This window comes from Cupressus sempervirens, chromosome 6 (assembly GCF_028749045.1).
Source record: "Cupressus sempervirens isolate cs-2001-9-10 chromosome 6, ASM2874904v1, whole genome shotgun sequence".
Classification (NCBI taxonomy): domain Eukaryota; kingdom Viridiplantae; phylum Streptophyta; class Pinopsida; order Cupressales; family Cupressaceae; genus Cupressus; species Cupressus sempervirens.
This window is the reverse complement of record NC_143123.1, coordinates 665,934,977-665,953,613: the sequence shown is the minus strand read 5'-3', so window position 1 is coordinate 665,953,613 and position 18,637 is coordinate 665,934,977. Positions and strand designations below refer to the sequence as shown.

Here is an 18,637-nt window from a genome sequence, read left to right as displayed (position 1 = left end):
TACTTGTTTACATTCACTTAATCGCTAAGTTTTAACTAGAAACAACAAACCATTGAAACCTTGAAGGGCTAGTAAACAAACAGAGATGGAATAATATATTGCAAAGCATAAAATATTTTGGTCTGAATAATCAAGAGAATGCACAGGATGCCTTTAATACAACATTTCTCCAGCCAATGATCCAAGAAAATAAACCATTTTGATGGTAGAAATCAATTAGGTAACTATGTCCCTCCGACATTGTAAGTTTGATTATTCCTTATTTGGCCAGATCACTTGCTACATACATATGGTCTTTGCGTGCTTTTCCTATTTCACTAATTTGGGTTGGTGGTTTGAGTTCGGAGCAGTGGTGGTTATCAGCAGGATAGGGATAGAAATATTCATAGAGGTGTTGGTGCTGAATGCTTCCAATTTGAGGTTGCTGGTAGAATGGTAAGCTATGTTCACCAATGACGAGGGATGAATGCACCTCCCTAATCATTACTGAGCTGGCTGCTAGTTGAATTTCCCTTGCTGTAAAGTATCTAGATTTTTCAGTTGTGGCAGCTCGACCACCCTGTGATGTCAACTTTATTTAGAAATGTTGCCTCTTTAGTGGCAATTACATGGCATGTGGCTTGGAGCACTAACTTGATCCACATCTAGCTTGGGGTATGTTCAACAATGATGTTTGATTCCTTGCTTTGCAGAGTTCAAAATTTGATTTGTTTGGCAGTTGCAGGTCTGTGCTTTCATCTTAACCTTGAGGCCACCAGTAGTGAATTCCTTGGAGGTCCATGTGGAGTTTTTACACCATTGCCCCATTGCAAACGAGGACCTCCTCTTTTTGCTTTAGTGAGTAGGAGTCGTTGTCTTAGGTGGTTTTAGCTGGCAATGTTTTCAAGTCTTTACATTCAAGGGTGAGTTTGAACAATTTTGGGCTGCTAGGAAGTAATATTTGTTCAGGGTTTGTGTGAGAGTTTTGATGTCCTTTTGAGGTATTTTTGTAGCCTAAGTTCTAGTGGAAGGGTAGAGTTATAGTTGAAGTGAGAAAGGTTTGTGAGCTTAGGAGAAAAGAGTAGGAGAGAGCTATTAGTGTAGGAGACTAGAATAGATTAGAGAGAGACTTGATGAAGTTGTTGCTATAATGCTTGTCAAGTAATTGATAATTCATTGTTGATTTTTCATGTTGGATTACTTAATATTTCTTTGAAGTGTTTCATGGTTTCCTCAATCTTTTAGTGGGAGTAGATTTCTTTTCATGTTGAAGTAGTTTAGTTGAATGGAAGTTGTTGTGGATGTCTACTTGCTTGACTCGAACAAATATGGGCGACTGGCCTCTGGGTGATGGTAGGAGTGCCTTGTGTGGTAAGCCAATGATTGAGTGCACTTAACTTCAATTGGTGTTGAATCTTTAGCTTGCATCCATTTGTTGGGATTGGAGAGGAGATATTGATTTGAAAACCATCCTAGCGTTCATTCAAAGCTTGCACTAGGTGGGTGGAGTCGCTGGCGAGATTACATCTACTAGAGTCCAAGTTCATCCCTGATTTCTTGCATTCATAGTTAGAAGTAGAAGTGGAAATAGAAGTTACAAGTTGTAGTTGGAGTTGAAGGGGAAAAGTTGAAAAATCAAACCACATTTTCTTTGCACATTGTGAAGCAAAATCTATTGGAGTAAAGAGTTGATATCCCTTGAATGAATAACATAAGTCCCTTTTTGACAACCAACATATCACATCATAAAACTAAGTGAAGTCCATGATTAAGAAGGAACCTTGAAGTCATTTCATGATCTTACTTTGCAAGCTTAGCATAAGAGATGACCTTATATAAGGAGAGGATTGAGTGTTTGGTGTTTCTCCTTGAAACATTGATGCAGGAGCATCTTGAGTGTAAGAGCAATCTTGCATCAACCAAAAATATTTTGCTTTTACACCAACCAAAAATATTTCATTTTAGTTGTTTGAATAAGGGTTTGATGTAGAGTTGTTTGTGGTGGCTTGCTACTTAGTAAGTCAGTTATACGAGCTCGGAATGTCCTAATTTCAGAGGTGGATGTTCATCTTGGATATATTAGCCTACCAGTTGAAGCTCAGTGCCATATCATGCGTATTCATTTTTTTATTGTGGATTTTTGGTGTGCAATTTTGGTATAAAAACTTTAGGCTCACCGTTGAAGGCCTAAATGTGCCTAGATGAGGCCCCAAAACTCGATAGATGGGTGCTTGCACCAATATGAGCTTGTAGATAAAAAATGGAGAATTCCTAAAAGTGGTTATAATAGTCAACCGGAGCAACAGTTCGAGAGTTATGGCCTTCCAAAGTTGGGCCAACCAAAACTTCCAAAAATAAATGTCAAAAATCTATTTGGCCAACTCTATATGTATTGTTAGGGTCTGTCAACCCTAGGTATTAAGTTTGAGTGTCTAGAGCCTTCCCAAGTGGCATAAAATTGCCTATTTAAGAAATGCCTGAACATTGTCTAGGATAGCTCTGGGTGATAGTTCACTTGTTTTGTAGATTACTGTAATGAAGGCGCTCATGTAGGTTAGCATATTGTAATTCTGAATTCTGTAATTCCGCATGTGCGGCGATAATAAGAACGCCATATTTTGTTTTTGCAAATTGTTGTTACTTCTTTGTTCCTAATATGTGTTTAAGGTATCAAGGGGAGCACCCGTCATCAAACATTAAGTATTTGATTCTGCATGTTGTAGTGGAACAAAACTCACATCAACAATACCATTTTTTGAAATCCAACTAAATACTGCCATTATGAAAATTCAGTATGTATCTAGAGCAATAAAAATGAAAACTCATATAAATATACTTCCATGGAGGGTGCATGGGCCCATTTCTTGGTGCCAAGATATGAAGTTGCCTTCTCTTTTTAATTTTTTTATCATATATGTGTTTTATTTTTATATATATATATCTTATGTTGAAAAACACTTTTAACTAACCACATTGTGGTGTTAGGGTCAGCTGAAGAAAAGGAACATGGCACATTTAAACATGTGCTACTGGTTTGCTGTCCCATTCTTTAAATAGTGTATATCTCATTTCTGGATTTTACTTTTATAAAACTCGACAATGCCTAGCTTTACTATATAGTTTTTTAATATAAGCGAGCATTTGAATATTGAAAATAAGGTTAACTGGCATATATTACTGTGTATTAGGAATATTAATATAGTGTGCTTATTTCCCTGGAAAAAAGTGCATGCAACAAATTTTCTGTACTTATAGTTATTTAATATTTACCTTTTGTCTAAATCCTTTGCTCTAAGCAACTGTTGTAAGAAATCATCACTTTTTGCTTGTACTGTGTTTGTTTGATTAAATTACCAAGAGGGATGGATATGTTTTGATAATCTCAAGTTACTGAGTTTTTAGTTAGATGCTGTTCAAAGACCTAAAAGAGCGGAGTTCTTCAAACTGCAATCTCTTCTTGCTTTAGTTTGTTACTCACGCGTGCAATATTTGTAACTCTTATTGATGGAATTCGAAAATACACCTTTATTCATTTGCACAAATATCAAACCTTCACTAATTTGGGAAAATAATGAGCCCTGACATATTTTCTAGTTCCTGCAAGAGTCTGGAGGAGATATTGAGGACATTGATTCATTTTTTATCCTTTTAGATGATTATTTTAAATCATCAAATGATAGGTGATTTTATATCATTTGGCAAGGAATAATTAACATTCAAGATCAATTTATCTTTACAAGCTATTTCTGTGATCCAGGTGTCCTGCCCAGTTATTAAGAACATTTTGCTTCTGGATTCAGAAGGCAAACGAGTAGCAGTGAAGTATTATACTGATGATTGGGACACCCTTGCGAGCAAATTAGCATTTGAGAAGTCAGTTTTTACAAAAACTCAGCGATCCAATGCTCGTGCAGAAGGTTAAATTTCTCTTATATTTTTCTGGTTGCATATTTCACATTTTCTGATTGATGGTGGTTTCTTATCTTGTTTGGCATAAGAATTACTGTGTAATCTCTAATTTTTTATGACAAAGTTCAGGTAAAGGCAAATTGAATGTATGAAAGTTTCTTCATAACATTGGGTTTGTAACTGTCATATATTGCAAAAAAGATTTGATTCTCATAATCTAAAGCCAATTGATTAATCTTTCGCACTCTCTCTTCAAAACAGAAAGTATTTGTGATGAACAAATCATTGTAGCTTTTATATGATTCCCAAATCAAGTTCTCTAGTAAAAGGTGAAAGAAGAGTTCACTGTGCCTTGACCATGATGAACAAATCATTGTAGCTTTTGTTTGATCCCCAAATCAAGTTAATGCATTTCTTTTTGTAGTTTTGAGTTTGTTTCAAGAAGATGAATTAATTCATTATTCAGCAGTAACATAATATGTCTCTTCTCTCTTTAAATATTTTGCTTATGTTAATCTAGATGGGTTGTAAGAAGGAAGGACACTTGCTTTATTTCTATGGTACTTCTTTCTTATGAAATATGAGTGAATGTGGTTGAACTGTCTAAGGGCTCTCATAATGGGTTGCCCCTCTAAACTATAATTATCCAGGTCTCCAAGGGCAATCAGTTACCTGTTACTTGTCATTATGCTCCTTAGGTTGGCATTGCCAGTGTAGAACGTGTCATGAAGCTTCCTGGATAATGGGATGCCCATAGATAAAGAAAATTGAATGCGCACTGAGAATTGTTTGTAATTTTTCAGTATTGGTTATGAAATGTTGTTGACAGAAATATGTTTAATTTGTAGCCTTGTTCATTAGCTACCTATTATGACCATTCTGTATTGAGTTGCTTTGTCAGTGTTCACACGGTGACAGCTGCCGATCCAGACCTGTGTGCAGCTGAGAGATCAGCATGAAGATAATATAGTTTATAGGAGAATAAGGCCCATCTATGCAAGTGTCTTTCTTTGAGAGTAAGGCCCAGCTATGTGGGGAGTCTTCTTTGAGATTAAGACCCAGAAAACTACATGAGACTTGAGTGATTTGTTGTCATAGCTTAGTTTCAGTGAGATTAAGAATTATTTGTTGTTATATTAGTGTGATTGAATATTCAGTTGAGTTGACTGATTAGTCAAATTGAGTGTCACTCCAGTGAGTTGTAAGCTTAGCTTGGAGCTTTACTCAACACTTTATCTAGTTTGTGCTAGTTATATTTATAGTTTACTTGTCTATTTAATGGGCACATATTCTAATTTTAATCACGATGCATATAAAGTCCTTTTATCTAAATTTTCATTCCAGTGTAGTGTATTACTTTTCTGGTTTAATGAGAAGGCGGTTGCATGTTTGAGAGTTCATTATTGTGTATTCACTATTCACATTTCAGCAGCATGTGTTTGTAAATATAGCATAGTTAGAGATTATTGTTTTGAATCCTTGATTGAAGCTTATGTCTTAAGATACCTAGTTTTAGGACTAAATTTTCAGAGTGTAGAATCTACGTTTCAATGTCTGAATATTAGCATAGTACTAGAGTGGTAAATCCAAATTGTCCAAGGTTGAAACGAATGTTACTTGTAAGAGGGAGTTGTCAGATGGCTTGAGCAGGTGTAATGCCTGAGCTTCAGCCATGAAGCCAATACATGTTTGTGAGAAGCACAGTAGATTGTTGGGTATGATGCCTACAGTCTTCTAATGATTGAAATTTGGAAGGTTGATTTTAATTGGAAATAGTTGGCTGATTTTTGTGAGAGGGTGAGATGTGCAAGAGTTATCAGTGAATGAAGAGATTAGGAATTATGAAAGATTGTATAGGGGGGTGCCCCAAGTGCACAAGTGTTTGGAATGTTTGATCGACACTGGTGATAGGCTGTTGGTTTGAGTTATTTTCAATCAAACTGTTTGATTTTGGTGTGTTCCAAGAGTTGTAGGTATGACTAGTATCTACCTTAGAGAATGTGATTTTCTAGAGGACGCTTGCAACTTTTCACCTTGGACTTGTATATTGTAGATGCTGTTGCAGGAGGTTGATTGTTTTTGCAGAGACAAAGGTTGCATGCCTAGTAAACCTTGATTAGTTTGCTAAACATAAGATAAGTTGGCCAAGCTGAAGGAAATCATTCTAGTTCTGGTGAAGGACCATTTGATTCCTTCTCTTCATAGAGAAGAAGGCATCAAAGAAAATTAATGATGCCTTGATCCTTCTATACCATAGCATAAAGTTTAAACATTTCTCACAAGATGTTGCTGAAGAACAAGCTTAATGCCATACACAAGTGCTATAGACAAATTAGTCCGTTACATCATGAAGATTGAGTTTTGAGATCAACACAATGCTATTTGAGTTCTGGTGGAGGACAATGAGTTGGTACCGTAGCTATTAATGGGCTCTCTCCATCTTGGGATCCATTTGTTTGGGTGTTTGTTCTAGTGAGAAGCTTTTCACATTTAGGAAGCTATGGGATGATTTAATCCAAGAGGAGACTAGGTTGGAGTTTCAACTTGAGCACAAAAGAGTTGGAACCTAGCATTTATTGAGGAAAGGTGGTAAGAAAGGACTTGAGAAGGTTGATTTGAAACCTCGAGGAAAAAGGCTCGAGTCATTTGAAATTTTTCAAGTGCTGCGATATGGGCCACTCTGCATCTTAGTGTTTTGAGAGGAAGAAACCCAACTGGCAGAACTAGGAATTTCCAGGGATTGCAGAAACTTCAGCTGGAGTGGATGAGTTAGCATCTAGATTTGAGACGACTTTCTCACGGTGTCAGGTCTATCCACTGACACTAATTCAAGTGTAAGGTGGTTTGTGGACAGTGGAGTATCAAGATACATGACTTTCAACATGAAGGCATTTAACAGTCTATAAGAAAAAGAGGATTAGATATAGGTGGAGTGCGCCAGTGTTCCACTTGATATCAGATTGGATTGTCTTCTTCCAGATACCTTTAGGTGATACCCTTGAACTAGTTAATGTCCTGAGATAGATATGATGTCCTGTATGTTCCTGGTTTAAAAGAGAGGACTTTTTAAGTTTCCTGTATGAAATATCTTTATTGTATCATTCAATTTGCTGGTAGGATATCATAATTGAGGAGTGTTCTTCCAGCTTTTAAGAGCTAGTTTCTAAACTTACCATGGAATCATTTATTGAAAACATGCATGCAATTGACAGGAGCATTGAAGCCTACTAGGACCAATTTATTGCAAGAGGATTTTTCTGAGAAGCAGGGAATTGAACTTGTTAATGAAGTTTGAAATGTTGAAGAAGAGACTTGGATTGGTAGAAAACACTTTCCTTGTAAAGGGGACCGTTAAGGGTTTTCACCTTGAGTTCTTTAGCGTTCTTACTGTGACAGCACAGTAGTTACAATAGCAGATCAAGGTCTGTGTGCAGCTGAGTGATTAACATGTACAGGGTTTAGTTATATAGGGAGTGATCTTTTAGATTGTTTGTTGTTAGAGTAGCTTGGCTGCTTAATCAGATTATTTGATTGTACTGTCAAATCAAGTGTCACTGCAGTGAGTTGTAAGCTTAACTGGGAGCTTTACTAACCTTTTTTGGATGTTTATAAGGTTTTTTCTTCCTACAACTTTCTATTGTATACCGATATACTTTGAAGTACCATTGTCTTACTTTTGGTCACCTGTTGACATTAATATAATTTATTCCTCAGTTAGATTCATAATGCACTTGTATATTTAAAGATTAGATTCATAGTACACTTGTATATTTAAAGGGCACATATTCTAATTTTAATCATGATGCATGTAAAGTCTTCTGTAAAATTTTATTTCAGTGTGTTTTATATCTTTTCAGATTTTAATAAGATAGTTGCAGGTTTGAGAGTTTATTACTGTGTATTTGGTGTTCCATTTTCACCGGTACGTGTTTGTGGGTTATTGTAGTCATATATTATTGTTTTGATTGAAGTTTTTGTGTTTCAAGATTCCTAGTTTTAGGACTAGATTATCTGAATGCAGAATTTGCTTATGATGGTCTGAAAATAAACATTCTTAACATGACAAAATGCCATGCTTGGTCAAATTTGTCGTTCTATTTTGGGCATCCTTCATTTTATCTTCCTTTGTTGTTTCTTAGGAGGTTTCATCAAGTAAATCTTTTGCCATCCGCTCTTTCTTTATGCACACTTGGACATATTAAAATTTTCTTCCCTTGTTTTCAGGGTGTTGGTTCAATGTGATATTAGCTTATATACCTTTGGTAGTTTGTTTTTCAAGGAAATTTCAGAATTCTGAAATGCTCCTGCCTTATATAGGGCAGATTAATGTTGTGTGTTCTTCATAGCATTGATTTCTCAAGACTAGTTCCTTGACTGTATTCAGATCCTTGAACGTTTGTTTGATTGCATGAATTGATTAGATGATTTGAGTAGTGTCATGATTGGGTTTCTTTTTCCTCCATGGAGTTTGTGGCAATAAATTAGTAAGGTCAGATTTCTGTGTTTTGAGCCGTATGCCAATGTTTGTCTGAACTCAAAGTATTGGGAATGCATGTAATGTTCCCTTTGCCCTAGTGTTCGCTCTAAATCACAAATTCTAAGGAGAACAAGAAGTACAATAGATTCATATTTCTGGTTGAGAACTTGCAACATGTGAGGGAGTCATTGAAACATAATCCACAAATTAGAACTTTTTTATAAGAGACTCTAAAAACATAGATAATTTCAATCAGGGTTAGGAACATTACATTAATCATAAGATATATTTAATTTATTAATGGAGTTTAACCATATGGGAGCTAGGATAAGGAGCATATAGGGTGCCTTAAACAATCCTCTACTCTAGGCCCAAGAATGGATCACATCTTTTTTGGCCATCATGTGGCCCTTTGCCATCAATGTGAGGTGGTGTACCTAGTAAGGAATCCCATAGTTGTTTCCCTCTTCCATGGCCAACCTTATCATCCGCTTTATGATTAGAGTTCCGTAATATAATGGTCAACCAAGGTATAGGTTTGAGGAAACTGCAATAGGGTGTCCAGAGCGTCTTTCCCTTCTAAGCGCAAGGGTGGATTACTCCTGCCCCCTTCACCTCATGTGGCAATTTTTCACCACCACGAGGTTGTGTGCTTAGAAGAGGACCTCGTAATGGTTTCTCCCTGGTATTGCCCTATTATCCATACCATGATTGATGACAGCAAACACAAAGAGTTACACATTATTGCATGTATTCTTCAAATGTAAGATCACATAATAATATCATACTCATATACATTATTCATAAACAAGAAATTATAAATAGGACCCTCGATGCATCCTATTATAGGAGCTCATACTTCATACCAATCTATACATATAATATTCAGATTCTATATGGCTGAGTAAGATCTCTGTAGTTTAGATCTAATTGGTTTGATGTTATGCAACTGCTGATGCTTATTGATGTCCTGATTGCATTGCACATTTGATTGTTGTTGACTGATTGATTGATTAAATCAATTCCTTTGATTTGAAGATTTGAGTTATTGGTGAGTTATGATTAAGTTATCATGATTGGATGATTGCAGAGTGATGATATTATGAATACTAGTTTGATGCGTTGGTGGATGATAATTGAATGAACATTGATTTGATAGAGTAATGCTTGATTGCTGAATTGTATGTTTTCTTGATCCCAAGATATAGTGATGGTTGATGTGGATTTGATGATTGGTTGCTATCTTTCTGATTGATTGTTTGCTTGATTTCTTGAGGGATTAATAATTGATGGAAGAAGGATGATGATTGATAAATCCTTCTTCTATAGTTGGAATGAAATCTCCTTCATACTCTATAGGTGAAAGGGTCACCACCTTTCATAAGAACCGAGTCACTACTTTTCATTGTTCCTTTGAGAATAATATATTATTCCCCACAACAATCTCTCGCGAGTGTCCTCAAATGAAGCCTTCTACCCTTAATATTTTCAAATGTGGGGGAGAGTCACACCTCTTCATCTTGTCTACACTTTGCAATGGTCATGACCATTCACAATTACCACCCTTTGAGAGTGTGACAACCCTTCGCCATTTCTGCCCTTTGTGTGAGTCACAACCTTTCATAATTACCACCGTTTGGGAGAGCCACAACCCTTCATCATTCTTGCCCTTTGAAAGAGTCACAACCTTTCATTACTTTGACTTTTGAAGGAGTCACTTCCTTATTTTCTTCTTATTCCTTTTTCACTTCCACTGATTCTTTCTTGAATTACACCTTCCCTTTTCTCTTCCTTCTTCTTTCCCTTGCTATATCCCAAATTTTGACCCAATTTAAAATGTCCATATAGCTGTTGAGGTTTCATGTGAAGTTAGTTAACAGTTAAAATTTGTTATAATCATGTGAAATGGTAAGATGGTTAATCATTATAATTTCATATGAAGATGACGTGCTAGTTAACCATTATGATGAGACTTTAAAGCTATTTCGAATTGTTGGTTATTTATCATGAATGCATGGGAATTGAAAAGGCAGTTAGTTGTCATAATCATTTATGATTAATAACTTGTTATGGTAATATGATTTAACTGTGGAGAATTTTTTTGTAAGAAGCACGTCAAAGGGGTGGAAGCATTGTTAGAAAAGAATCGGGCATAGGGGCAAATGGGTATGAATCTTGAATCACCATGGTTGAGGACCTAGCGACTGCATAACAGAATACATACATTGGACACGCATGAGCTAGTTGGACAATCAATAAAACATTAAACATTTTAAACATAATCAAAATATGTACCTTTAATGGTTTATGTTGACATTCTCATCACTTCAAAATTTTATATATATATATATATATATATATATATATATATATATATGCCACATAAGTATAAGAGTATGGTGCCACCATAGTATTAGATTATTCAAGCTCATCTCTATTATACGTATACATAAATATGCGTATACCCCAAGCAGATATGAAGATAAAATAATCTTCCAAATATACACGTATTTAAATATATGTATCCAAATAAATACAACCTTGGACAAAAAATAATAATATGATGTTACCATTTTAAATTATATATATATATATATGTGCAAATAAATATAGATGTATAATTTTATAAGTTATCCTTTTTGATTAAGGTAACCTTCGAGTTCTTCCTCATATTTATTAGGCTCTATAAGAGACGAGAATGTACACTTGGCATTTCTTTTTATCGGTGAATCAAGAAGCTAGTTTTCTTTCTTATAATTGCTGCAAGAGTCACAACTTCTTCCAAGCCTTTATATTTTTCCATATGTCTTCTTGCGGGATACAGGTCTGAGAATCAAAAACCGAGTTCAACACTTTACCTCTGTTCTCTCCTTTTCTTATCTTCTTTATTTCTGTGATTGAATTTGAAGACAAATCTGAGTCATTGTTTTCATTGAAAGATCTCCGATTTGAGCTCTACATTTTGGAACATGCACTTCAAGAGCCGACTGTACGGAGTCAAGCCCAAAGCTCCATATCTTTATTGATCAGGTTAAGTGATCAACTTTCCCATATTGTATTTGATATATATCTTATGCATTTGATAGTACAGTTGCAAGGATTGTGTCAATGATTTATATGTATCAATGTTTGATTGTAATATCCAATAGTACATTTGATGAGTCCATCTCACCATGTTAAGTCTGAACCAATACATATGTTATGCTAAGATACCTCTTTGTTTCAGTCGTATTCTAGATTCAAGTTTATTTCTCTGATGAAGTTCCTTAAGTGAAGTTCTCGATTCTTAAGAACTGTATTGTGACAGTAATGATTTTATATTATTTTTCCCATTAGTTGGGTTTCAGCAAAAGAGTTGATATACTTTGAGATTAGACACCCGGAACTCATCCGACTGGTTGGCCAAGAAAGAGGGTGAAGAGGTGGAAAGAAAGTTCTGCAAGAACAAGAAAATAGAATAAGATCTAATATGATAATTTTATTACTTATAAAGAAACTATTCAATAGCTCATGCAGTCCAATTCATATACTATGTTGTCAAGTCGAGTGGTGGAATGAAGTACCAAGATGCTCAATGGATGGACAAGGTGTTCCATGTCTATTTCGGGTAGAGAGGGCCTTTCTAGTTAGAGAAAGTGTGGGGATAAGTTTAAGGTCCGTGGTTGGGAGGTTAAGCCCCTGACAATGTTTTCCCTCTCCACAAGATGTTAGGATATGCATCAGACAAAGATAAGTTAAGCATTCAAAAATTTATTGGTAACAGGTATTTTAATTTTATGATGTTTATTCAAGTAGAAGATAAGATGGTTTGATTTATGTCATTGTTTCAGTTATCTCCTTAAATGAAAGGAACTCTTCTCGTCAATGTAATTGGCAACCAGTTAGATTGGTTGATTTTCCAACTGGACATGGAATATATCTATATGGAAGAGATAGGTTTATCTAATGGATTATTATTTTAGTCTTCCATTTATTTGCATGATGAATAAGAGTGTACCTTCTAACTGTATGTTACCACCAGAGTTAACATTAGAAAGAAAATGATACAGTGATATTTGATGCCCTAAATGATATAGTGGTATTTGATGCCCTAAATGATACAATAGTATTTGATGCCCTAAATGATACAGTGCTATTTGATGCCCTAGATGATATATTGGTATTTGTCCTTATGATAAAGTAGTATAGCTATTTGTTCCTTAAGCGATATTTATGGACTAACTTGGGTTTTGTAGAAGAATCCCTAGACGGATTTTGGTTTTGAATTTTATGCTACGTAGATTTTAAATTCCTTCTTAAAATCATTGATGGTGTTTTTTAAATTGTTAGTTATGAAATTTTCCGTTTAACTGTTTTATAACCATTAATCTCATTCACATGAACATAACTGTTATTACTATCTTCCTATGAATATGAAGTATGTTGATGCGAGTTTTGTATCACTTACATAACATATTAGTAATTGAACATTTGATACGGAGTATCAAACATACAATTCCTCTCTTGAAAAGTTATTGCTCATGGAATATGAGAATAACTCCAATGTTCCTTACTCTTGTGGATACTTGCTCAGTTTTCTCGATATGATTTGCTATTAATCACGTAGGCGGCTTTACGCAAATTGTTGAGGATGACTTGGACTTTGGTGGGATGAAGGTGATGGTGGTTCGGTTTGTGAAATGTGCGAGTGGTAGATAATGTTGATGGTGGTGATGATGGAAGATGAGTCTGCCGATTATGATGTTGATGGGAAAGCAATGGTGGTGGAAGGTGAATGGATGTGTTCTAATACTCGACCTACTCCTGTAACTCCTTTCCCTAAACTTCGACTATCTAGCTACTCACTATTCTACTCCTACTATGAATGGAAGGTTAGCAAATGGACGTGGATCGAACCTAATGAGAGCTGACCAGCGGCCTCACTTCCACAAGTGCAATGATTCAAAGGAATAATAAATTAGTTTGCCACACAAAGCTTCCCAACTAGCCGCTAGGATGCTAGTGGTCTAGTATTGACCCCTATCAAACATTTACCAAAGCTACCATACAACTATCCATCTACTTTAATCTCACTTAAACAACTTCAAATAAAATTTGCTTCAACAACTTGAAAGGAAATCTAATTATGTGGAAGTAGAAAACATGCAATAACACCCAATGTTCTTAATCAACATGCAAATTGCAACAATGAAAAAGAGAGCAATTTTGGTATCATCTTCGCAACAATTTCTCCAACACTTTACAAATGAGAGCAAATGGCCTTATATAGGGGCTAGAAATACAACGAACAATGAAGATCAAAACAAGATCAACAATCCAGATTGGATCCTAAAAACTCTAATTAGAGTTGCCACCCCATCGGCCAATGAGAAGTTGCCACCTCATCAATGGACCAATGAAAAAAGTGCAAAAAGTGGCAACCAATGAGAAGGCACCAAAATGGTGGCCAATAAAAAATAGACACTTGTCCTATTCTAGAAGAAAGAGAAATTGCCACTTGGGTTTACATCAAATGATTTTCTAATATAAATCTTCCTTTTTCTTTCATTTTCTTAGCTAAGGCAATGAACTTAGCTAGTCTTTCATTAACTTTTTCCGTAGGAGGACAAGGTGTGTGCTTTGCCTTGAGTTCCGTTGACTTCGCCACGCCGTTCGCTGCTTGTAGTATCTTTTCGTGATCCTTCTCACATTCTTTCGCAAATCCAATAAAAACATTGAGAGAGGAAAGGGTGCCCAAATACTTCTTCTTGATAGCAACCTTTCCTAACTCACCCAACCTCAATCCAAAATTTGTCTCGTTGACATCCTCTTCTTTGATATCTTCAAAATCAAGTGCCACTCCAATGTTGCTCATCATGGTTGAAATAGAAGTGTTGACGCTTGGGCTATGATGTGCAACTGCCTTTTGTATTTCTTTTTATGGTACCACCATTGGTATTGGTTATTCGCCTCATTTTTGAGAAGAAGGGTGTTTTGGGCATCATATCCTCTTTGTCTTGCTTAGTGTTTGTCCCTTTAGGATTCTTGCTTGTACTAACATCCTCCATCTTGTCGCCCTATTACGGGATGGTAGAGTGGTGGACCAGAAGGCAAGTAGAACCAAGGGAAGCAATCTTTAGACTAGAACGAAAGAAGGATGTCAACTTAAGGACCCCTTGCAACTCTAAATGATTTGAAATTACCTTTACCAATAGCCAAGGGGGATTGTCCTTCCTTTAGTCTGTCTTTCATCCGTATCATGTCCACTATACTGATATTGGTGTTGGTTATTCTCTCCATTTTTGAGAAGAAGGGTGTTTTGGGCATCATATCCTCGTCTTTCTTAGTGTTTGTTCCCTTGGGATTCTTACTTGCACTAACATCCTCCATACTCGTCGCCCTATTATGGGATGGTAGAATGGTAGACCAAAAGGCAAGAAGAACTAAGGGAAGCAATTCTTAGACTAGAACGAAAGAAGGATGTTAGCTTAAGGACCCCTTGCAACTCTAGATGATGAAAATTCACCTTAATCAATAATCTTACGATGACTTTTCAGAATTAGGACTAGACCTCAAGAACTTCAAACCCACTTGCAAATCAGAAATTTATCATGCAATTTACCTCCAAATAAAATTATCTAACCTAGGGCAAAAATCGTAGCCTTTTGCAAAAATCAGAATTTTATCTTCCACAAATTTCAGCTCCCTCAAATTTTGTATTTTGGCTCCCACAAAATTTGGCCTCCACAAATTTCGGCACCCACAAAATTTGGCTCTCACAAATTTCGGCCTCCACAAATTTTGGCTTCCACAAAATTCAGCTCCCACAAAATTCGCCAAGCAAGAAGAGTGTAGATCTGCTCTTGCAAAATCGCCAATGCCTTGAGAAGGAGAAGTGAGAAGTGAGGAAGAAATGGGAGAGAGGCCTCTTATTATACCCAACTTTCTTACTCCCCCCAAGCTAGCTGACTTGGACCCTGGGAGCAAGAAAAGCAATAATTAATGCAAAATTATGGCCCACAATTAAATACTTAGCTAAATATTAATTTTGCCAAAATGAAAATTGCCTTTTAAAATTGCCAATTAGTTCTAAATTGCAAAAGGAAATTAAATGGTGCCTTGGAGATGTTAAATATTTTCATTTAATGAGGATTTAGTAATTAATACGTCATTAAAATTGGATTTTGGCTAACCAAAAACCATTTTTCAATATTAAATTACCAATTTCATTAAAGGCAAAAAGTTTTCAAGGCAATTTTAATCTATTAAAGCCAATTTTTTGCAATTTTTTACCCAAATTGATTTTGCTATGCCAATAATTTTTTTTTGACAAAAATAAACTAAAATTGCTTCTAGAGCCAAAAATCAATTTTTTGCAACTTAGCCTAATTTCAACAAAATTAAAATTTTCACCTAAAAAAAATTTGAGATTTCCCAAAACTCAAGTCTAACAAAATTTCTTCTTTTGAAAGATTATTCAAATTTACACAATTATATTCGGATTTTCAAAAGAAAACGTCTAAGTACAAATTTACAATTTTATCCTGCCAAATATTGTTCTTAAAAATTTTGTTTGGCCTAAGGATGAAATTGGTTGCTCTGAAACATCAAGCAAAGCCAGGTGAAAATAAGCTAAGCCTCCCCACATTTGTCCTGAAGGTGCCAAGGCATGAAATTTTCAAAACTCAAAAATTTTGGACAACCCAAAAATTTGTCGAGGTGATCAAAAAAAGGGGGTCCCCAAAGAATTTGGGGCGATGGTGTGAGAACATCACAACATCTGGCGACTCCACAGGTGAAATGTTCCTGAACGTTTCAAGAATAGAATAACTTAGAACACAAATCTCAGGATGGCTTATTCGCAGATCTACTTAAGGACAAGCACTCAACAAAGGAAAGAACTCTCAAGTTGAACCTAAGCATCCTAACTATAAGTTACACACGTGTGTGCAAATGATTTATTCCCCGCTCGACAAGAACTTGATAATTTCTTAGATTCATCAAACTTAGCTATTTTAGTATCCTTACTTCAAAAGCAACCTGGATAGAGCCCCGCTGCCAGTCAGGCGTCTATAGCCACAACGGAGTTATCGCTGTTGCACCACAATCATGGATCTACCTTTAGTGATTATTTTTATAGCACCGATAGAGATGATTGCACACCCTTGAACCAAATTTCATCTTTTATTTTCACCTTCATAATGCTTTTTCTCTTTTCTCATGATATTTTCTTTTTTCTTTTCTCTTCAATCTTTTGTTTGGTTTGTAGACAATGAAGCTTGCGGAGGGTTTGGAAGACCACAATGGCGCTGAAGCAAGCGTATGATTTTACTAAGTCCAATTTCACTTCGAAACATCAAGAACTCAGAGAAATTAAGTGTGAGTAGAATGTTGTAACCATGTTAGAGATAACTCAAGAGCCTCTATCAAGTTAAACCCAAGTTTAGTACAAGTCCTACCATAGACCAACGACTAAACACATCCTTTAATCTTTGGTCCTTGTCAAATATACTCAAGAAATGAACGAGATGGACTCCGTTTCGTCACCAAAAATGTAAAATCTACACACCTCGCCCACGAGTGATAACATGGACCCTCTTTTGCATTTGCAAAGGCCCAAAACCAAAACTGCTAACTAAGGGAAGCTAAAAGATTTCAAGTCAAATGACTTGATGCAAATCAAACTCGAGCTTCCTCACAACATCTAAACTAAACAACTGAAAGAAATCTATTTTAACCAATTGAAAGGGAAACTACTCTAAACCCTTGGGCCAAATGGTCCAAGACAAACTCTACTCTAAAGAATAGAAAAACAAACAAACTACCAATTGAAAGCAAACCTATTCTAACTATGTACAAAAGGGCTCCAGAAGGAGTCCTAGGCTTGGAAATAATGCTTGAGGAATTGCCCATTGACAGGCAATGGGACATCCTCGCCAGTGAGTGTCTTTAGTCTAAATGCATTATCTTCGATGATCTCGGATATCTGGAAAGGACCCTTCCATAGTTTATCAAATTTGTCATGTTGTCCTTTTTTCTTATGGTCTTTGTCCCAATATAAGACCAAGTCTGAGATCCTGAAGGCCTTATTTTGTGCTCTTCTATCGAACCAACGTTTCACTACCCCTTGAGGTTTTGCAAATTTATCTAGGGCTTCATCTCTTTTCTCATCTAACTGCATCAATTGAGTCAACCTAACTAGGACTCGATCTTCGTCCTCATCATAGTATTCCTGTATGAACCTCAAAGTTGGAATTTTCAATTGGATCGGGAATACAAGATCTTGTCCATAAACCAAATGATAAGGTGTGATTCCTATGGACTCTTTTATTCTAGTTCTGTCTGCCCATAAGGCGTATCTCAGTTTTGTGTGCCAATCTCTTGGGTTCCTATCTAAGAGTTTTCCAATCACGGTCAAAAGTTTCTTATTTGTAGATTTTGCTAGGCCATTTCTACGGGGATAGTATCCTGATGACAATTTTAAAATTATCCCATGGTCAAACGCCCAAGTATGGAATTTTAAAGAAGTAAAAGCAGAACCATTATCACATACAAAGGCAGAAGGACAACCAAACCTGGTGGTAATCGTTTCTTCTAAGAACTTAATGACAATCTCAGCAGTGCAATTCTTGAAAGCTTGGGCTTTTGACCACTGAGTACAATAGTCAGTTGCGGTTAGAATATACCTGTGTTGTGCTGAAGAAGGTGGATTGATGGAACCAATGAAGTCAAGTCCCCACATCATGAAAGGTCTCACCTCGATGATTGGCCGCAAAGGCATCGCTGGGTTCCTTTGTCTCTTCGCCGTAGTTTGGCAAACATGACAAGTCTTCACATGCTTGTGAGTGTCTTTGAACAAAGTTGGCCAATAGTATTTGACTCTTAGTATCCAATGTTCTGTGGCCAAATTTGATCCATGTCCTATTCCCCATTTTTCATGAAAATGTTCTAAGATGTTCCTGGCTTCTTCCTTTCCGACGCATCGCAAATATACCCCTTCATGATTCTGTTTGTACAACACTGCTCCTTGTAGCATATATCTTCTTCTCTTAAATCTCAGCGCCCGTTTTTGTATTGGATTCAAATGTGAAGGACATCGGTGATTTAAAAGATAGTTGATAATGTCCTGATACCATTCATCAGAATGTACCTCCTCTAATTGATAAACTTGTTGTACAAGTCCAGGTCCTTCTGATGCCATGGTCTGCGCTAATTGTTGTCCTCTGACTAGTTTCATTGGTTGGATCTCTATGTCATATTCTTGAATAGTGGCGACCCACTTGCCTCTTCTTT

At 36.1% G+C, this 18,637-nt stretch overlaps 1 protein-coding gene across 1 annotated transcript in view; it reads left to right on the top strand.

The window, feature by feature from the left end:
• The window catches only part of LOC149553950 (coatomer subunit zeta-1-like), a 68,210-nt gene that overhangs the window by 5,771 nt on the left and 43,802 nt on the right, over window positions 1-18,637 (top strand). The window contains exon 2 of the mRNA XM_089789287.1: window positions 3,737-3,896. Within this exon, the coding sequence (XP_089645413.1) occupies window positions 3,737-3,896 (160 nt within the window). The remainder of the gene's footprint in view (window positions 1-3,736; window positions 3,897-18,637) is intronic.